Below are 15,381 nucleotides of genomic sequence, written 5' to 3' on the forward strand. Positions count from 1 at the left end.
TAAGAAGAATATGCAGTAGTGAGCTGATAGAAGCGTGCTGTAACAAATGGAAGATCTGGAATGGAAAAAACAAATTCTTTTTGCTTATGCCATGCACCATGCATTTGCTTCATGAAACAAGCTCGCGCGTTAACGCCTTCAAGAATTAGCGCTCATTATCATTATTACACCACTGTATTTTATTTCTTCTCAATAAAACCCTTACTGCAGATAAAATGATTAAACTAGTTTCGGGTTTGTTTACCGTACTCTGAAACTTTGTTCCGCTCATGGGAAGACCGGAAAACACCTAAATTCCAATTGCCACTCTTAAACTTGTCGCGAAGTCAAGAACATCACCACACTTGCTTATTCACAAACTTAAGCTTTTATTACACACTTATATATAGACGGACAAGTCCGGTAACGCAAAGTTTTATTGCCCTATGTTGACGCAGGAGCATTAGTCTCAAACCCTTCTACCATACGCTGGACAACTGTAGTTACACGACAGAGCCTCCGGAGAAACACGAAGAATGCTTACACTATTGTGTAAATCCGTAAACCAGCAACTATTAATACTGAACACATTTACCTCGTACCTAACTAGATCACCTTCTGCAAGTCTTAATTCCATTCCACTTTAGAATGAAGGCCAGATTGTCCTGAAATTCAGTACAGTAGCATCTTTTAGGCAACTACCACAAACCATGAATAATGCATTGACATCGTATTTTTACCACTTAAAGCTAAGGAGCTTTATCGAGTCAGTAGGCAAACACTTTCTGCAGCATGTTTGTCATCGAGCAACCACATTACTGAAACAGTACCAAAACAGCCATATGCTAATTGCTTTCAAATATATCCAGATGGTACTCAAATGGCAGTAAACATATGGCAGTCATCTGTAAATCATACAAAAAAAGAGCAAATAATCTGTAAAGGCAAAGAATAAATGCCACCAAAAGGAAATGATTTCTAGGCCACAATCAAGATCAAACGGAGATGTGCACTTTTATGATACTCAGCAGGGTCAGACGATTGCTTGAATAGGATGAGCATGCACAGTTTTGGAGAGCCATATGGCTGTGTGCTATATGCCTTCTGCAAAGCAGGTCATCTACAGTAAGCCATCTAAAACAGTTCAATATCTTCATAGAAATGGTCATAGAAATGGCCATGCTTCCAGTAACTAGATGTGAACATGGCACTAGTATGGTTAGTGTGATTTGCTTACTTAGAGTCTTACCTTACCTTCAACTACAAAAGTGTTTTCTGGCCTTCAATTGCTACATAAAATTCAAATTCTGTAAGACAGCTTCACAAGATAATTCGTTATTAGATAAAAAGGTGAATACCAAACCTAAATTCACCACGAATTGAACTTCAGTGCCACCTGTGTTTAAAATCTGAGCATGCTGTTTAGTTAATAAAAATATTAATATGCACCTGTTTCCAAGCCATACAATGTTTGGTGCTTCAGTGACAGGAAAAGAAAATAGAAGCAACCACACATGTCTTCATAAAGAATGCATAAAAAGTGTCAAAAACTGGCATTAAGAGACTGCTCAAACAGAAGAATGCAGAGTAAAGTCTTCTTAGGCCTGATTCATTTTGTGCAAACAACATGGTACTTTAATATAAAGAAATGAATTCAGAGAAATATTAAAACTCCATGTAAAGGTATGAAAGTGTCATTCCAAGCACTAGACTGTGTTAAAGGGCTGCATTCTTCAGAAAATCTGGAATTGCCACTATGTGAGCGAAAAATCAAAGGCATGTCTGGCAGGTTGTAGTTGGCAGATAACATGTCTATGCATGGGTTGTGTGACAACATGAGACAAAGTGACATGGCAGAGTTTGCAGAAACTGCGAATTTGGGCAGCTCCTATGAGAAAAGAATTGAACCCTTCTGCACTGTTGGATCCACAGACAGACATGCTACTGCTATGCCACAAAGGAACCTTTACAGGGCTTGGTTAAAGCGGGGCTTTTGTCGTAACGTTGGGTGGTCTCGCACATAATGGGGTAACGCACCATTGTATGCCAATGGGTATGCATGAGATAGGCGCAAATTAAAGGATTCGTGGTTAGGAGAGCAGCAAAATGCATACACATGAACGAGAATCCACAAGGGGAGCCACAGAAGGCAGCTATTAACAGAAGAGCTTATTTTCTTTACTGCCTTTGTTTCCCTTATAGAACAATTCACGTGGTCCCCAGGAATGAAACAGTTACAATTGTCTTTCCTTTTTGTATAATCTTCTTGTCCCATTTTAGCATAAAGCAGACACTTCAGGTAGGAATACAAAGACTAAAATCTCTCCCCACACAAAAGATCACGGTAATGTTACCTGTGCAAGACATGAAAGAAAAAAATTCTTTGCTTACACAAAGGAAGCAAATGCACATTAGTGAGAACAAATAACATCACAATTAGTTTTAGGACCAAACTATGGCCAGAATGCAATGTGACATGGGTGCACAGCCGGAACACTGTGCACAACACTGGAGTCCTCTTGCAAAGAAATGGAGTGATTGAGCTGAAACAAGTTCCGTGCAGGCAGTGAAGGTGGATGTATACATATGTGCACATGCCACTTTCCATTGCCTTGAATTGGTGTGAACATGAGGTGAATGTTGAGAATGGGATGCGCAGCTCGTAGTTCAGGCGCACAAACAGGGTTTCACACAAGAACACCATGGAGCAAGTAACCCTTTGCAGCATGGTGTCAACTGGACTTCACGCATTTCTCCTTCCGTTTCCGGCAGAAGTACTCATTGACTACATGGTGTGTCGGCTGTTCCACGGGCTCCTGCTTGATTCTTCTGAACTGCCGCTCATCCTGAAATGTACAGAAAATAAACACACACATGCTGTTATATTTTGTCCTTTTAACATTGTTATGCAACTGTTAATTTTCTAACCTTCGATCACCACATACAGAGGTTATTGCCATCAGTTCAGTTCAGTTCAGTCGTGTCAGACTCTTTGTGACCCTATGGACCATGTCACACCATGCTTTCCGGTCTCTCACTATCTTCCTAACATCACATAACTTCATCTGCAGTGCCTCGAGGATGCCATCTAACCATCGTGTTCGCTGCCTACCCCTTCTCCGGTGATCCTCAACCTTTCCCAACATCAAATCTTTCTCCAGCGACTCCTCTCTTTTTATCAGATGACCAAAGTAGCTGAGCTTGTGTTAATTACTCTACCCACATTGTTACATAACCCTTGTATAATTAGAACCCCTTATATATAATACATAATCTTCGCTGGCTGTCATCTTTCATTCTCAGCTCTTCCCTGGCTGGTCTTGACTAATACTATATATAGGCCATGGAAGCCATTTGGCCACAGCATAGTAGCACAGACAACTTGTTTCTATTCTGCCACAGGTTATCCAGCTACGGGCTCTCATTCATCTGAACTTGTTAATTTTGTTTCATTTCAACTGCTTTGTCACTGTTGGCATCAAGTACATCAGAAAAGGTTCCTTCTAATTCTAACACCACATAATTAAAAGAAATGCTTGGTTCCCTAAGTGACTGCATTAACCTTTAACTATAAGCAACAGCCAGATCACTTCTTTCATTAGCGTTGCATACATTTCTGCACATCTAAAAGTAGCAAACTACCAGCAGAGAAATGTAGCTTATTCAGCAAATTGTGTCCTAGGAAAAAGGAAGGATTTTAGCAGGGAAAGGAAAAAGAATAGAATACTGTGTTAAGCAGTACAGTGAATGGAAAGGGCAGTTCAAGAGGTAGCGTATATTTCTCCAACTTACTATTGCGTACTGCGACATGGACATGGCTGCTTGCTTCTCTTGTTTGTAATTATTCAGCCGCTGTGTGAGAAACCTGTAATAGACAAAGAAAGGTTAAAGTATTTGGCAATAGTTTTGTGTGTTGTTGTAAGATGTAGACATAGGCTGCTTTGCTTGTGCAAAGCCAATTATATTTCTCAAGACTGAAAGTTGTACTTAGCAAATATGCTGCTTCAACATGGTGTTGCACAAGAGTGCGTGTTCCTGTTCTTTTATCGTCCACACCATTTACGTTGTTTGTTGCCGCGGAAAACCAACTAGCCCGTACTTCTACTCTCAGCCAAGTTAAGGACCATATCTAATGTGCAAGAACGACCAACAAAAAGCTACGCAATAAATAGCCCAAAACTCAGTGGCATTTTAATTGCAGAATCGGGCACGGGAAAATGGAAGATGGAGTTCAGTTCAGTTCAGTCGTGCCCGACTCTTCGTGACCCTATGGACCATGTCACGCCACGCTTTCCGGTCTTTCACCATCTTCCTAACATCACATAACTTCATCTGCAGTGCCTCGAGGATGCCATCTAACCATCGCGTTCGCTGCCTACCCCTTCTCCGGCGACCCTCAACCTTTCCCAACATCAAATCTTTCTCCAGCGACTCCTCTCTTCTCATCAGATGACCAAAGTAGCTGAGCTTTAACTTTAGAATTTGACCCTCCAATGAGCAGTCAGGGTTTATGGTCGACAATATCGACTGATTTGATCTTCTGGCAGTCCAAGGAACTCTCAAGAGTCTTCGCCAGCACCACAATTCAAATGCGTCAATTCTTCGGCGGTCAGCCTTTTTCACAGTCCAACTCTCGCATCCATACATCACAACTGGAAAGACCATAGCACGAGTTATACGGATCTTGGTTGGCAGACTAATGTCTCTGCTCTTTACTAGGCGGTCAAGGCTAACCATTGCTCTCTTTCCCAGAAGCAGGCGTCTCCTAATTTCATGGCTGCAGTCTCCTTCCGAGGTAATCTTGGAGCCCAAGAAGAGAAAATTTGTCACAGCTTCCACTTCTTGTCCATTGATGCTCTAGGACTCGATAGGGCAAGACGCCATGATCTTTGTCTTTTTAATGTTCAGTTTAAGCCCAAACTTCTCACTCTCTTCTTGTACGCGCATCAGAAGTCTCTTGAGTTCCACTTCACTTTCTGCCATTAAAGTGGTATCATCCGCATATCTAAGGTTGTTGATACGTTTTCCAGCAATCTTCACTCCAGCTGAAGACTCGTCCAGACCGGCCTTCCTCATGATGCACTCTGCATATAGGTTAAATAGGCAGGGCGACAGTATGCAGCCTTGCCTCACTCCTTTCTCGATCGGAAACCAATCAGTAAGACCATGCCCAGTTCTGACTGTGGCCTCTTGCCCTTCATACAGGTTCCTGAGGAGACAGAGGAGGTGAATTGGAACTCCCATCTCTTGGAGAGCTTGCCACAATCTGCTGTGATCTACGCAGTCAAACGCTTTTGCATAATCAATAAAGCAGAAGTAGATGGGTTTCTGGAACTCTCTTGCTTTTTCCATGATCCAGCGAAGGTTGGCAATTTGGTCTCTAGTTCCTCTGCCCTTGCGAAACCCAGCTTGCACGTCCGGAAGCTCCCGATCCACATACTGCTGCAGCCTACCTTGGAGGATTTTCAACATCACCTTGCTAGCATGCGAAATAAGCGCGATCGTGCGGTAGTTGGAACAATCTTTGGCACTGCCTTTCTTTGGGATGGGGATGTAAACTGACCTCTTCCAATCCTGTGGCCACTGCAGGGTTGTCCAAATCTTCTGACATAATGTATGCAGAATGTAAACAGCGTCATGGTTGAGGCTTTGAAGCAACTCAGCTGGAATGCCATCAATTTCGCTAGCTTTATTCTTAGCAAGGCTGGCTAAGGCCTATTCAACTTCACTCTTCAGGATGCCCGGCTCGAGATCAGTAATCACAACTGTCTTATGTTGGGTTTGCACTTTCGGGTCCTTCTTGTACAGTTCTTCTGTGCATTCCTGCCACCTCTTCTTTATCTCTGAGACTTCAGTGAGGTCCTTGCCTCGTTTGTCCTTTATCACGCCCAGCTTAGCACAGAAGCTTCCTTTGATATCTTTGATTGTCTTATACAGAGCTCTTGTGTTCCTTAATTGGCTGTTGTCCTCAACTGCTTGGCACTGTATGTTCAGGAAGGCATTCTTATCTCTCCTTGCTATTTTCTGAAAATCCGCATTGAGAACCTTGTATCTTTCTCTTTCCCCCATAACTTTTGCCATCCTCCTTTCCTCAGCTATTTGCAAAGCCTCTTCAGATAACCAGTTTGCTTTCTTGCATTTCTTTTGCTTTGGAACTACCTTAGTAGCAACTTCTTGTATTATATCATGAACATCGGTCCACATCTCTTCGGGTTCTCTGTCTTCTAGATCTAATTCTTTAAATTGATTCCTCACTTCCACAGCATATTCTAATGGAATTTGATCCAGATCATACCTGAAAGGCCTTCTAGTTTTCTGCGTTTTCCTCAATCGAAGCTTAATTTTGGCAACAAGAAGCTGATGATCGGTGCCACAATCGGCCCCAGGCCTTGTTTTTACTGCTTGTATAGCGCTTCTCCATCTCTGCCGGCAAAGAATATAATCGATCTGATTCCTGTACAGACCGTCCGGTGAAGTCCATGTGTACAGGCGCCTCTTGTGTTGTTGAAAATGAGTATTCACTATGGTCAGGTTGTTTTCTTGACAAAACTCTACTAGCCTCTGCCCAGCTTCATTTGGCTCGCCAAGACCGAACTTGCCTATAATTCCGGATATTTCTTCACTCCCGACCTTAGCATTCCAGTCTCCTATGAGAAAAACGACGTCTGATGATGGGGTGCGGTCTAAAAGGCATTGTAGGTCCGCATAAAATCTCTCAACGTCAGCTTCTTCAGCAGTAGTGGTCGGTGCATAGACTTGGATAACTGTTATGTTGAAAGGGTGACCTTGGATCCGAAGTGAAATCATTCGGTCGTTTTTGGGGTTGTACCCTAGCACTGCTTTGCCCATTTTTCTGTTTACTATAAGAGCGACCCCATTCCTTCTCTTGGATTCGTGCCCACAATAAAATACATAATGGTCGCCGGAGTTAAATTCTCCCATTCCGGTCCACTTGAGCTCGCTGATACCCAAGATATCAATGTTCACTGCCTTCATGGATCAAGGCAGTGATCCATTGATCCATGAAGGGGGAAGATGGAGTACATGTGACCAAGTTATTCAATTATATCATGTATCGCACCAGAATACTTCATCTTCGTAGAGGAAAACTACCATACCCAGTATCAGGACATCAGTTGCGAACAAAACACGGACCTTGCAGCTCTGTTGACAGCACTTCCGAGGGAAGTTCCCAACATGTCTTACAGCCTACAGTGCGATACACTAGGAATCGACCCCAACAGCAGCGAAGGCACAGCACAGTACGCAGGAAGACTTCAAAATCCTCTATAAACCATAGCCTGTTGAATATGAAAAAAAAAAAAAAAAACAAGAACGAACGAACATAGCTGACCTAGCTTTGGACGCAGAATTAACCCATCTTACCTCTTCTCCTTTGTCAATCTCGCTGTCAGCTTTTTGACTCGTTGTATCCGATACATCAGGTGGTAGTTTTGCTAAGTTCAAGCAAAATGCAAGGAACACATTATTACTAAAGGCAATAATGTACTGCCAAACGGCAAAACAGATTCTGACTGGTTATCCCGTTCGGCAAAGACGAAACACTCATACCTTTTGGATGGCGTTGTAGCGTTTCAAAAGAGAGTAATACTTCTCGCAATACGGCTCAGAGTTCGAGTTTGTCTTCGGTGTCGCCGCACTGGCTTCGCTTACAGTGCCGTTCGACGTAGATTCACCGTTATCCATCCCTCATTGAACGCCACATACCAAATATCTAGCTGCGCGCTGTCGCTAACCGACGACAAGCCGCCATGACGTCAGGCGCGCGCCAGAGCAGGGCAATGTTTGTCGTCTGCTTTTCATTTAGTTTGAGTATTTCATCAGTAATAATTTTATTACAATAATAATAAACATAAATGGTCACTAAAAACAAAATTAAGGCTTTTTATTTACAATATAATTTATAAAGGTTAAAGACACATTTTCTTGGCTATCTGGTTTGCAGCGCTCTTGCGTTGTTTTAGTTCTTTATTGTGACGAACAAGGCTGCGAAACTTGTAGTAGGTCATGGAGCAGGCGGATCTTTTGTTTTGTTTAAGAGCGGCATGTTTTATAGCCTGAAAAATGTCGAAGTCTGCATAACTAGTCTGAAGAGTCTCCGTCGCGTCAATCAAAGTGTGAAAAACCAGGAAGCGTAAGTGCCCGGAGGAGCGACGGAACTTATTAGTGATTCGTAGCAGTGGCCCGTCCGTGGCATGCTCCGGCGTCGGCTAACGGGGGTGTCACGATTCTGTGGATGCTGCTGTTGCTGCTTCTGCAGCAATGATCAAGTTTTGTGCACTAAACTCCAACGACACATCATCGCCTCAGGATGACGACGACTCGCCGGTGGTCACTAGAGAAGCCCAAGAGGAAGAGGCTTTCGGTCTGTACCGCAAAGCATTAGGCCAGTTGCAGGAAGACAACCACGACGAGGCGCTGTCCTCCTTCCGTGAACTACTCGCACTTCCATTCATTAGCAGATGTAGTGCGCCGTCTCACCAGGATGACAGTGACGGCAGGAGCGGAGGCGGTGCAGCGTTGCCGCCGGCGCTCATGCTCAAGTATGTGGCGCTCAAAAACCTAGGTGCCATCTACGTGCGACGGGGTGACACTCGCGACGCCGTAGCTGCCTACCTCGACGCTGTCGAGATAGACTCCACAGACGTGACTATCTGGTACAAGATCGGTCGGCTCGCGCTGGGCTTGTACCTTTACCCACTTGCGAGGATCGCCTTCGAGGAAGGGCTGCGCTGCAGCGCGCAGCACTGGCCTTGCCTCAGCAACCTGATGACGGTGCTGTACGTGCTGAACGACCACCTGGGGTGCCTGCAGTGCGCGGCACGGGCGCTGCGCCTCGACTCCGGCTACGTCAAGGCTCTGGTGTTCAAGGAGGCCGTGTTCCGGGAGAACCCGGATCTCAAGAGCTGCCAGGACAATGTGTTCAAGGGCTGCGACCCGTCTGTGTTCTCGCGAACTGTGAGCAAGGAGGATGCGGATGCAGTGCTGGCCGAAGCGAGGGAGCTCATGGAAAAACGCCGCGCTCTGTACGCGCCGAAAAAGTTACCGAGGCTCCCGTTACGGAAGAAACTCGGCGAGATGACTTGGGCTGCCCTGGGTCAGGCGATTCTGGAGCTTTACGAGTTTATTGCCACAGCGGCGCACGACAGCGACGTGTCTCTGGCATGTAAGGTCGACCTGATAAGGAGCGATTCGGATGACAAGCCGTTCAGTGAAGCCTTAGAGGTGAAGAAAGAGTCTCCTGCGGACAGTTTGCAACAAGGGAGTGGGAACTCCTCAGGTGACCTTGTCATCTGCATTAACCCACCAAGTGACACAACATCACAGGCTGAATTGTGTGAAGGCCAGCCACAGACAGAATCTGGCGAGCCGCAATCAGCACAGCATACAGACTTGGGGTCATTAGCTGAGCAGCTGACTGTAGTCACCCAAGAATTGGCAACACCTGATGAAAACAACGGAGCCTTAAAGATGACATTTAGTGGCAACAGGAGGGGTGGAAAACGTAAGCGACTGTCTCTGGAACATTTAGACCCTTCTTTGAAGAGGCGCTCCGCAAGAGTTCGAAATACCTTGCGCAAAACGCAGGAGAATGTAAATTACCAGGAGCTTCTGACTCAGTTCCTGCCATCCAGTCTCGCATACGAGGGCAAGGATGATCGGGAGGACAGCATCCCAAACTTCTCTGATTTGAACAGCGACCACACATATGGCATGACTCCAAGCAGCAGTCTCCAGGAGGATGTTGATAAGGTTGTCTGCAGTACTGACAGCATAGAAAAGACAGAGTCTGAAAGTGTGCAAAAGTTCATTAATGAGCACAAGGATAAGTATAATTTGATGGACCTCATGGAAGACTACTTATGGGAGCTGTGCAGTCGGGAAGATCTTCTTTGGCCTGCTCGTTTGTGTGATATCTTTGTGGAAGTATACAAAAGCTTACAATCTCACATACAAAGACCTTCTATATTTGCTGGGGCAGAAGAAGCCGAAAACATTTTGAGGCACGCTATGTCAACTTTGCTGTACTGTGAGTTTATGATGGACAAGATTGTTGTTGCTAAAGCACAGTCTCATCCTTCGGCCTCTGTATCACCTAGGAGCCCAGGAAACCAACTTGGACCAGAGTTTCCTTGCACGCAGTTTGTTTGTGATTTGGAATTTCTTGCACAGATGTCAGTACGGCAAGGTATTTTTAAAGAGAAATGGATGTCATTTGTCCTGCGTTCATTCTGGGCAGAGGCACGGTTTTTGATGCTCAGTGGTGAAATGGAATCAGCTGTGCAGGTGCTAGAGAATGTCCTTTGTCGTATTGATTATGAGAGTCCCTCTGATGGACAGGCTTTGAAAGTGATCATTACTAATTGCAAAATGAATGGCGTTATCTCAAGAGAAGTCGTTCAGGATCAGCTGGAATCTTTGCAAAGGTGCCAGTCTCTTGAAGAGGTGCACCGTCTATTTGAACTTGGCAGATATAAAGTAGTCGCTGACCTTCTGATTCAGACATTTAAAAAACCAGGCTCAAGAGGCCGCAAACTGCATGCCAAGGCAAATATTCCTGAACGTCACGCTCAACTCATACTCCTTCAAGAATCACTGTGGAACTTGAAGGATTACTCAGGATGTTTGATATGGGGTGAAGCTTCGCTGAATGAAGCTCTCAATCAATATCTTGCTGTGACCACTGCAACTCTTAAATGTGACTGGTCCAACACCATTGTCATAGTCCTCTCTGATATTCATCGTTGCATCAAGCAGGACATGAAACTTCTTGGCTGTCTTGAGAATCCAAAGCTCACAAGGATGGCTCACAACGTCATCAAGCTTATCAATGTGCAAATGGATGTCGGTGAGTCTAGCAATGAGATGGCAGTGCCCACTGTTTTGTCGTGGAACATCCTTTACTATATACTCAAACATGAAGAGGACAAGATACAGCTTCTGGCAGCACGATCTGAAAACCAGTCAGGCGCAGTTGGCTTTGGTAAGAGCAATGGCAGTGCTGGCATGAGCGCTGCCATGCCTTCTTCTTTGATGCTTTTCTTTACAGCTCATGAACACTTGGGCAGGCGGTCATGGTGCACAACATCTGATGGCATTCTGTTGTTCCTTTTTGTGGACGTTGTTACTGAAGAGCTTGCAAAGAGGTCTGCAGTGGCTAATACATTCCATGAAGACCTCAACAATGGCATTGAGCAGTGCTTTTACTGCCTTTATGGGCACCCACATCGCCGAGGGAAAGTTAAGCACCTTCAAGAGCACAATGCTAAACAAGTGAGCCTCACCTGGGACCGCTGCAGGCAGGTGTTCGACTTCTTCAAGCCACAGCGCCTGCCTGGTTTTGACAGCTACAAAGCCAGCACAGTCTCGTCAGAACTAGAGGTGCTGCTAAAGCGCATTACTGCCCTTGTTCCATCTGAGGAGGATCCGAGCAACATGGAAAGCTCAATATCTGCATATATTGAAGGTAGTGTTGATGTATTTCCTACGCTTCCTGACACCAGCAACTTTAGCCCTGTAGTCCTCCAGTTGTACTACCTGCTAGGTGACTACTACTTCAAGAACAAGGAATTTGCAAAGGCGATACGGTACTACATGTGTGACACCTGCCTCAACCCTGACCGGCTTGACTCGTGGGCGGGCCTTGCACTTTCACGCAGTGCCCAGCTGGAGCAGCGCATCAACTCTTGTGAGCCAAAAAGTGAAAGCACTATTCAGAAAAGAGCAGTGTCATCCTTGCGGTGTTTTAAACGTGCACTTCAAATTGACGCAACCAATTCTGCCCTGTGGATTGAGTACGGCTCATGTGTCTACATGCTGCAGTCAAACGCATCCCGGCAGCTGAAGCAAAGCAAGCAGTTTGGGCTGAGTGATGAAGCTGTTGAGGCTCTTGCAAAGCGAAAGAAAGAACTCTTAGAGACAGCCAAAAGTTGCTATGAGTCTGCAAACCGCTGCGAAGATGGTGTTGGTACTGATGAGATGTGGCTCAACCATTACCTACTTGGAAAGATCACACACAAAATGGGCTACCCACCTGGAGTGTACCTTGACCATCTGTACCAGTCACTGCAGCATTTGTATGAAATGAATGCCAAGTACCCACGCAAGATCTTATACCACAGTCCGCCACCTCTTTCAATCGAGTCACTGGAGCTCTACTATAAGATTCATGCTCTCTCTATGAAATATCTCTTCAAGTACGAAGAGACATCAGCACCAAAGGAAGAGCTGCGGTCTATCTGGAAGTTCATCCAAAAGGCAGGGACCAGTCCATTCGCAAAGTTCCAGGAAAAGGCAGATGTCATGGAGTATGACACCTCGTCAGGAGATGACGAAGAGAGTGATGGATCTGCAGAGGAAGAAAATAAGGATGGGAAACGCAGCTCGATGGACCGACAGTCCAAGAAGAGAAGTCTGGAAAGTGACCATGACTATTTCCATGCCAAAAAGCCACATCTAGAGAGCCTTAAAGAAGAGAAGCCCGCTGCCGACTCGCCCACTCCAGCGGACTCTCAGGAGGTGTCAGTTGTAAAGGAAATTCTCGACTGCCTTTTGACGGTTGTCAGTGAGAAGCTAGCAGCTGAGGAGAGACAAAGCTTGTTGGACTGTGCCCCCCAATCCACTGCATCAGCACGCCAAGCGACAATGCAGAAGGGCAGTGATGATCAGAGTGCAGTTCATGCTAGTGCTCTAGATGAAGGTTCTGGCAGCAAGGAGCTGGTTGTAGCCGAAGAATGCAAGTCAAGCGTGCGCAAAAAGAATGCTGATGGTGGTGAAAAGAAGACCATTTGTCAGCCATTGTCTGATGTGCCGGGGTCTGCTAAACCGTCAAAGCAGGAGAGCTCCGCGCAGAGCGACCCATTCCTGAGACTCGACGAAGCTGAAATGAAGCAAGTCCTGCTGAAGACGTGCGTGCATGCCATGAAGGAGTGTGTGAGTCGCTTCCCGCAGCACTTCAAGAGCGTCTACTATCTGGCGCGCTTCTACTGCCACTCCAAGCGCTCACGCAACCTGCAGCTGGCACGCGATTACCTGCTGGAGTCCGGACAGAACCGACCTACAGCATCAGTGGCAGATTCGGTGCCAGCTGCGCCTGGCCTCTTTGCCGAGCGTAAGGCCACCAATTTCTTCACCGGCATCTGGCACACTCCGGGCGATGAGATAGACAGAGCAGGCAGCTTTGCTACACACATGTATCGCTCGGTCATGCTGCTTATTGAAGTACTTGAACGGTGCGGCGATGTGGACATGCTTGCATATGTGGCGGTTCAACTACACCGTGAGCCTGAGACTGAGAAGAAGTATCTGCGTGATGTGGATCGCACATACCTGGCACGGAAAGCATTTGAGACTGCTATGATCCTGGCCAGCCGGAGACTAGATGTCCTGATGAATGAAGAACCGCCACCGGAGGACAATGTGCTCGTTTCGGCGCTTCTAGATGTCTATAGGGCGTCCCAGGCATTCCAGAAGGCTGGTGCATTTGTGGATGAAGCCGGCGCGGCACTTGCTGAGTCGTACCGCCTGTACAAGCTGGGTGAGGTTGACTCATCGCCGCCTATCGCCGAGCAGGCCGTCATGTTCTGTGCGCGACGCCAGCACAAGGAGGCCTTGCGGGCTCTCGAGGCAGCGGCTCATGGTTATGAGCAGTCGTCAATCTATGACCCTGATGGAACTGCTGGTAGCTTTTCGAACTCACTCTAAACCGTGCATGAGAGCCAGTGAGCTGCGAGTTCACGGCTGATTTTGTCTTCAAATTGGCATTCAGATTGAGCTTCTGCTATGCAGCTTGGGATTCTCAAGACTGTGGTTGGTTTGTACGCATATTTTGCTTAGCATTATCATCTCCATTTCTCAATTGCACGTTCAGGGAAGAGTTCATGGATCTCTGGATTATTGAAAATGGCTTTTGTGCAGCCTAAGCTCGCACTTTGGAATTTAGAGGTGCAATGTGGCAGTCACTGACTCAAGCTTGGACTGCACCTCTTAGTTCCTCTGGAGCTGGCACTTGAGTAGGCTACAAGGAAGTTTAGCTTTTTGAAGATTCGTATGTCCATGAACTTTTCTCATCTGTACTGAGGTTTTAGGCTCTTGCCCAATCTCTAGCCTGGGTTCAATGTCAATGGATGCATCTCATCTATAATTATTGTTTAAGTTGATTTTTTTCTTCCCAGGCTTTGCCCCCAAAATGAGACTGTGTAGTGGAAGTTTTAAGATGTGCGAGTTCTCGAGCAAGAGAAGCTCCTCGGCATGTTCATATTGCGGCAGTGATCTCAGTTGAGCTACCTAGCCAGTGTTCACAGATTATTTTGAATGTAATCTGGTCAAGGCTTCCTTTAAAAAAAGTGACGGTGCTGGGTATGCTATGCACCTTGAAATGATTGAGACTAAATTATGGAATGGAGCCCAGAATGGAAGCATGGCAGTAGTCTGCGACTAGTCTGTATTTGTTTATATTTCGAACTAGCCTCATATATTTTGTTTTCTCCAGTTAATATCTGTGAGTACAATGGCAGAAACTTGCATTGTGTTCTCATTTGTGAGCTTAAAATTCAGTCTCCAAAGCATTACCGCGTAGGAGGCTTGACACGTAGACTTTTCACGCAGAAGCAGTACCTGTATGCACATTCTTGCTTTCGGTATTTAGTGTGGTTATGTGTTTCAGCATTGCCTTTTATGTATTGCCTCCCCACTGCAGTGGACTGCAGGTTTTTGAAATAAGGGACGCAGATGTCGCATGGATGGCATCCCGGTATCAAACCTGGTGGCTCTGGTTACGAAACACCTGTAGCAGAGGACGTCATGTTTGAAATACATAACTGATGCTTGTATTTATTTTCCTTCTTCACTACTCTTGGATCCTGGCTTGTCTGTCTGTGCTAAAGAGGCTGTCGGGAAATCACTGGAAGCTAGACATCATTTTACCAGCATGAACTTCATGAAGTATCTTTGGGAAAGTGTCACTTAGTAGGAGGTAGCATATTGTATGTACTAGTTCCACATTATGCTTGTTTTAATTCAACTTAGCTGGTTCAATTCTCTTGTAATATGTTGACAACAGGAACAGTTTTTTTTTTTTCAGCACTTTTATTCTTTCTGACCCGATAACTCAGGATCAGTGTGCTAACATTTTCTTTACTACCTTGGCCACTCATTCAATCTAGGAGGCTGTGCTGTCATAAGGATGCTTTGCATCTCTCTCATGATCTTTGTGGCACGGGAGGTAGCAAAGTTGACACACTATTACGTTGGAAAGCTTGGAACACTGTCTCTTTACAGATTTCAGGAACGTTTGAGGACTGAAATAATTTAAAGCTTAATACACTAGTGTTATTTGATGTGTGTATGTCTCGCTATGAAAAACTGGTAATTTTCTTTTTT

At 45.5% G+C, this 15,381-nt stretch overlaps 2 protein-coding genes across 2 annotated transcripts; one reads left to right on the top strand and one right to left on the bottom strand.

Annotated features, from left to right (window-relative positions):
* Positions 1-348: 348 nt before the first annotated feature.
* Positions 349-7,771, bottom strand: LOC146191123 (uncharacterized). The gene is made up of 4 exons (XM_084601606.1): positions 7,552-7,771; positions 7,366-7,436; positions 3,772-3,844; positions 349-2,825 (listed from the first exon to the last, which is right to left on the bottom strand). Exons 1-4 carry the CDS (start codon positions 7,684-7,686, stop codon positions 2,712-2,714), a joined length of 393 nt encoding a protein of 130 aa, XP_084457732.1. The 5' UTR covers positions 7,687-7,771; the 3' UTR covers positions 349-2,711.
* Positions 7,772-7,983: 212 nt separating this feature from the next.
* On the top strand, positions 7,984-15,079 carry LOC146191124 (calcineurin-binding protein cabin-1-like). Its single transcript, XM_084601607.1, has one exon. It carries the CDS (start codon positions 8,263-8,265, stop codon positions 13,702-13,704), a length of 5,442 nt encoding a protein of 1,813 aa, XP_084457733.1. The 5' UTR covers positions 7,984-8,262; the 3' UTR covers positions 13,705-15,079.
* The last annotated feature ends 302 nt before the right edge of the window (positions 15,080-15,381 follow it).

This window comes from Amblyomma maculatum, chromosome 4 (assembly GCF_055883805.1).
Source record: "Amblyomma maculatum isolate TAMU_Amacu chromosome 4, ASM5588380v1, whole genome shotgun sequence".
In the NCBI taxonomy this organism is placed as follows: Eukaryota; Metazoa; Arthropoda; class Arachnida; order Ixodida; family Ixodidae; genus Amblyomma; species Amblyomma maculatum.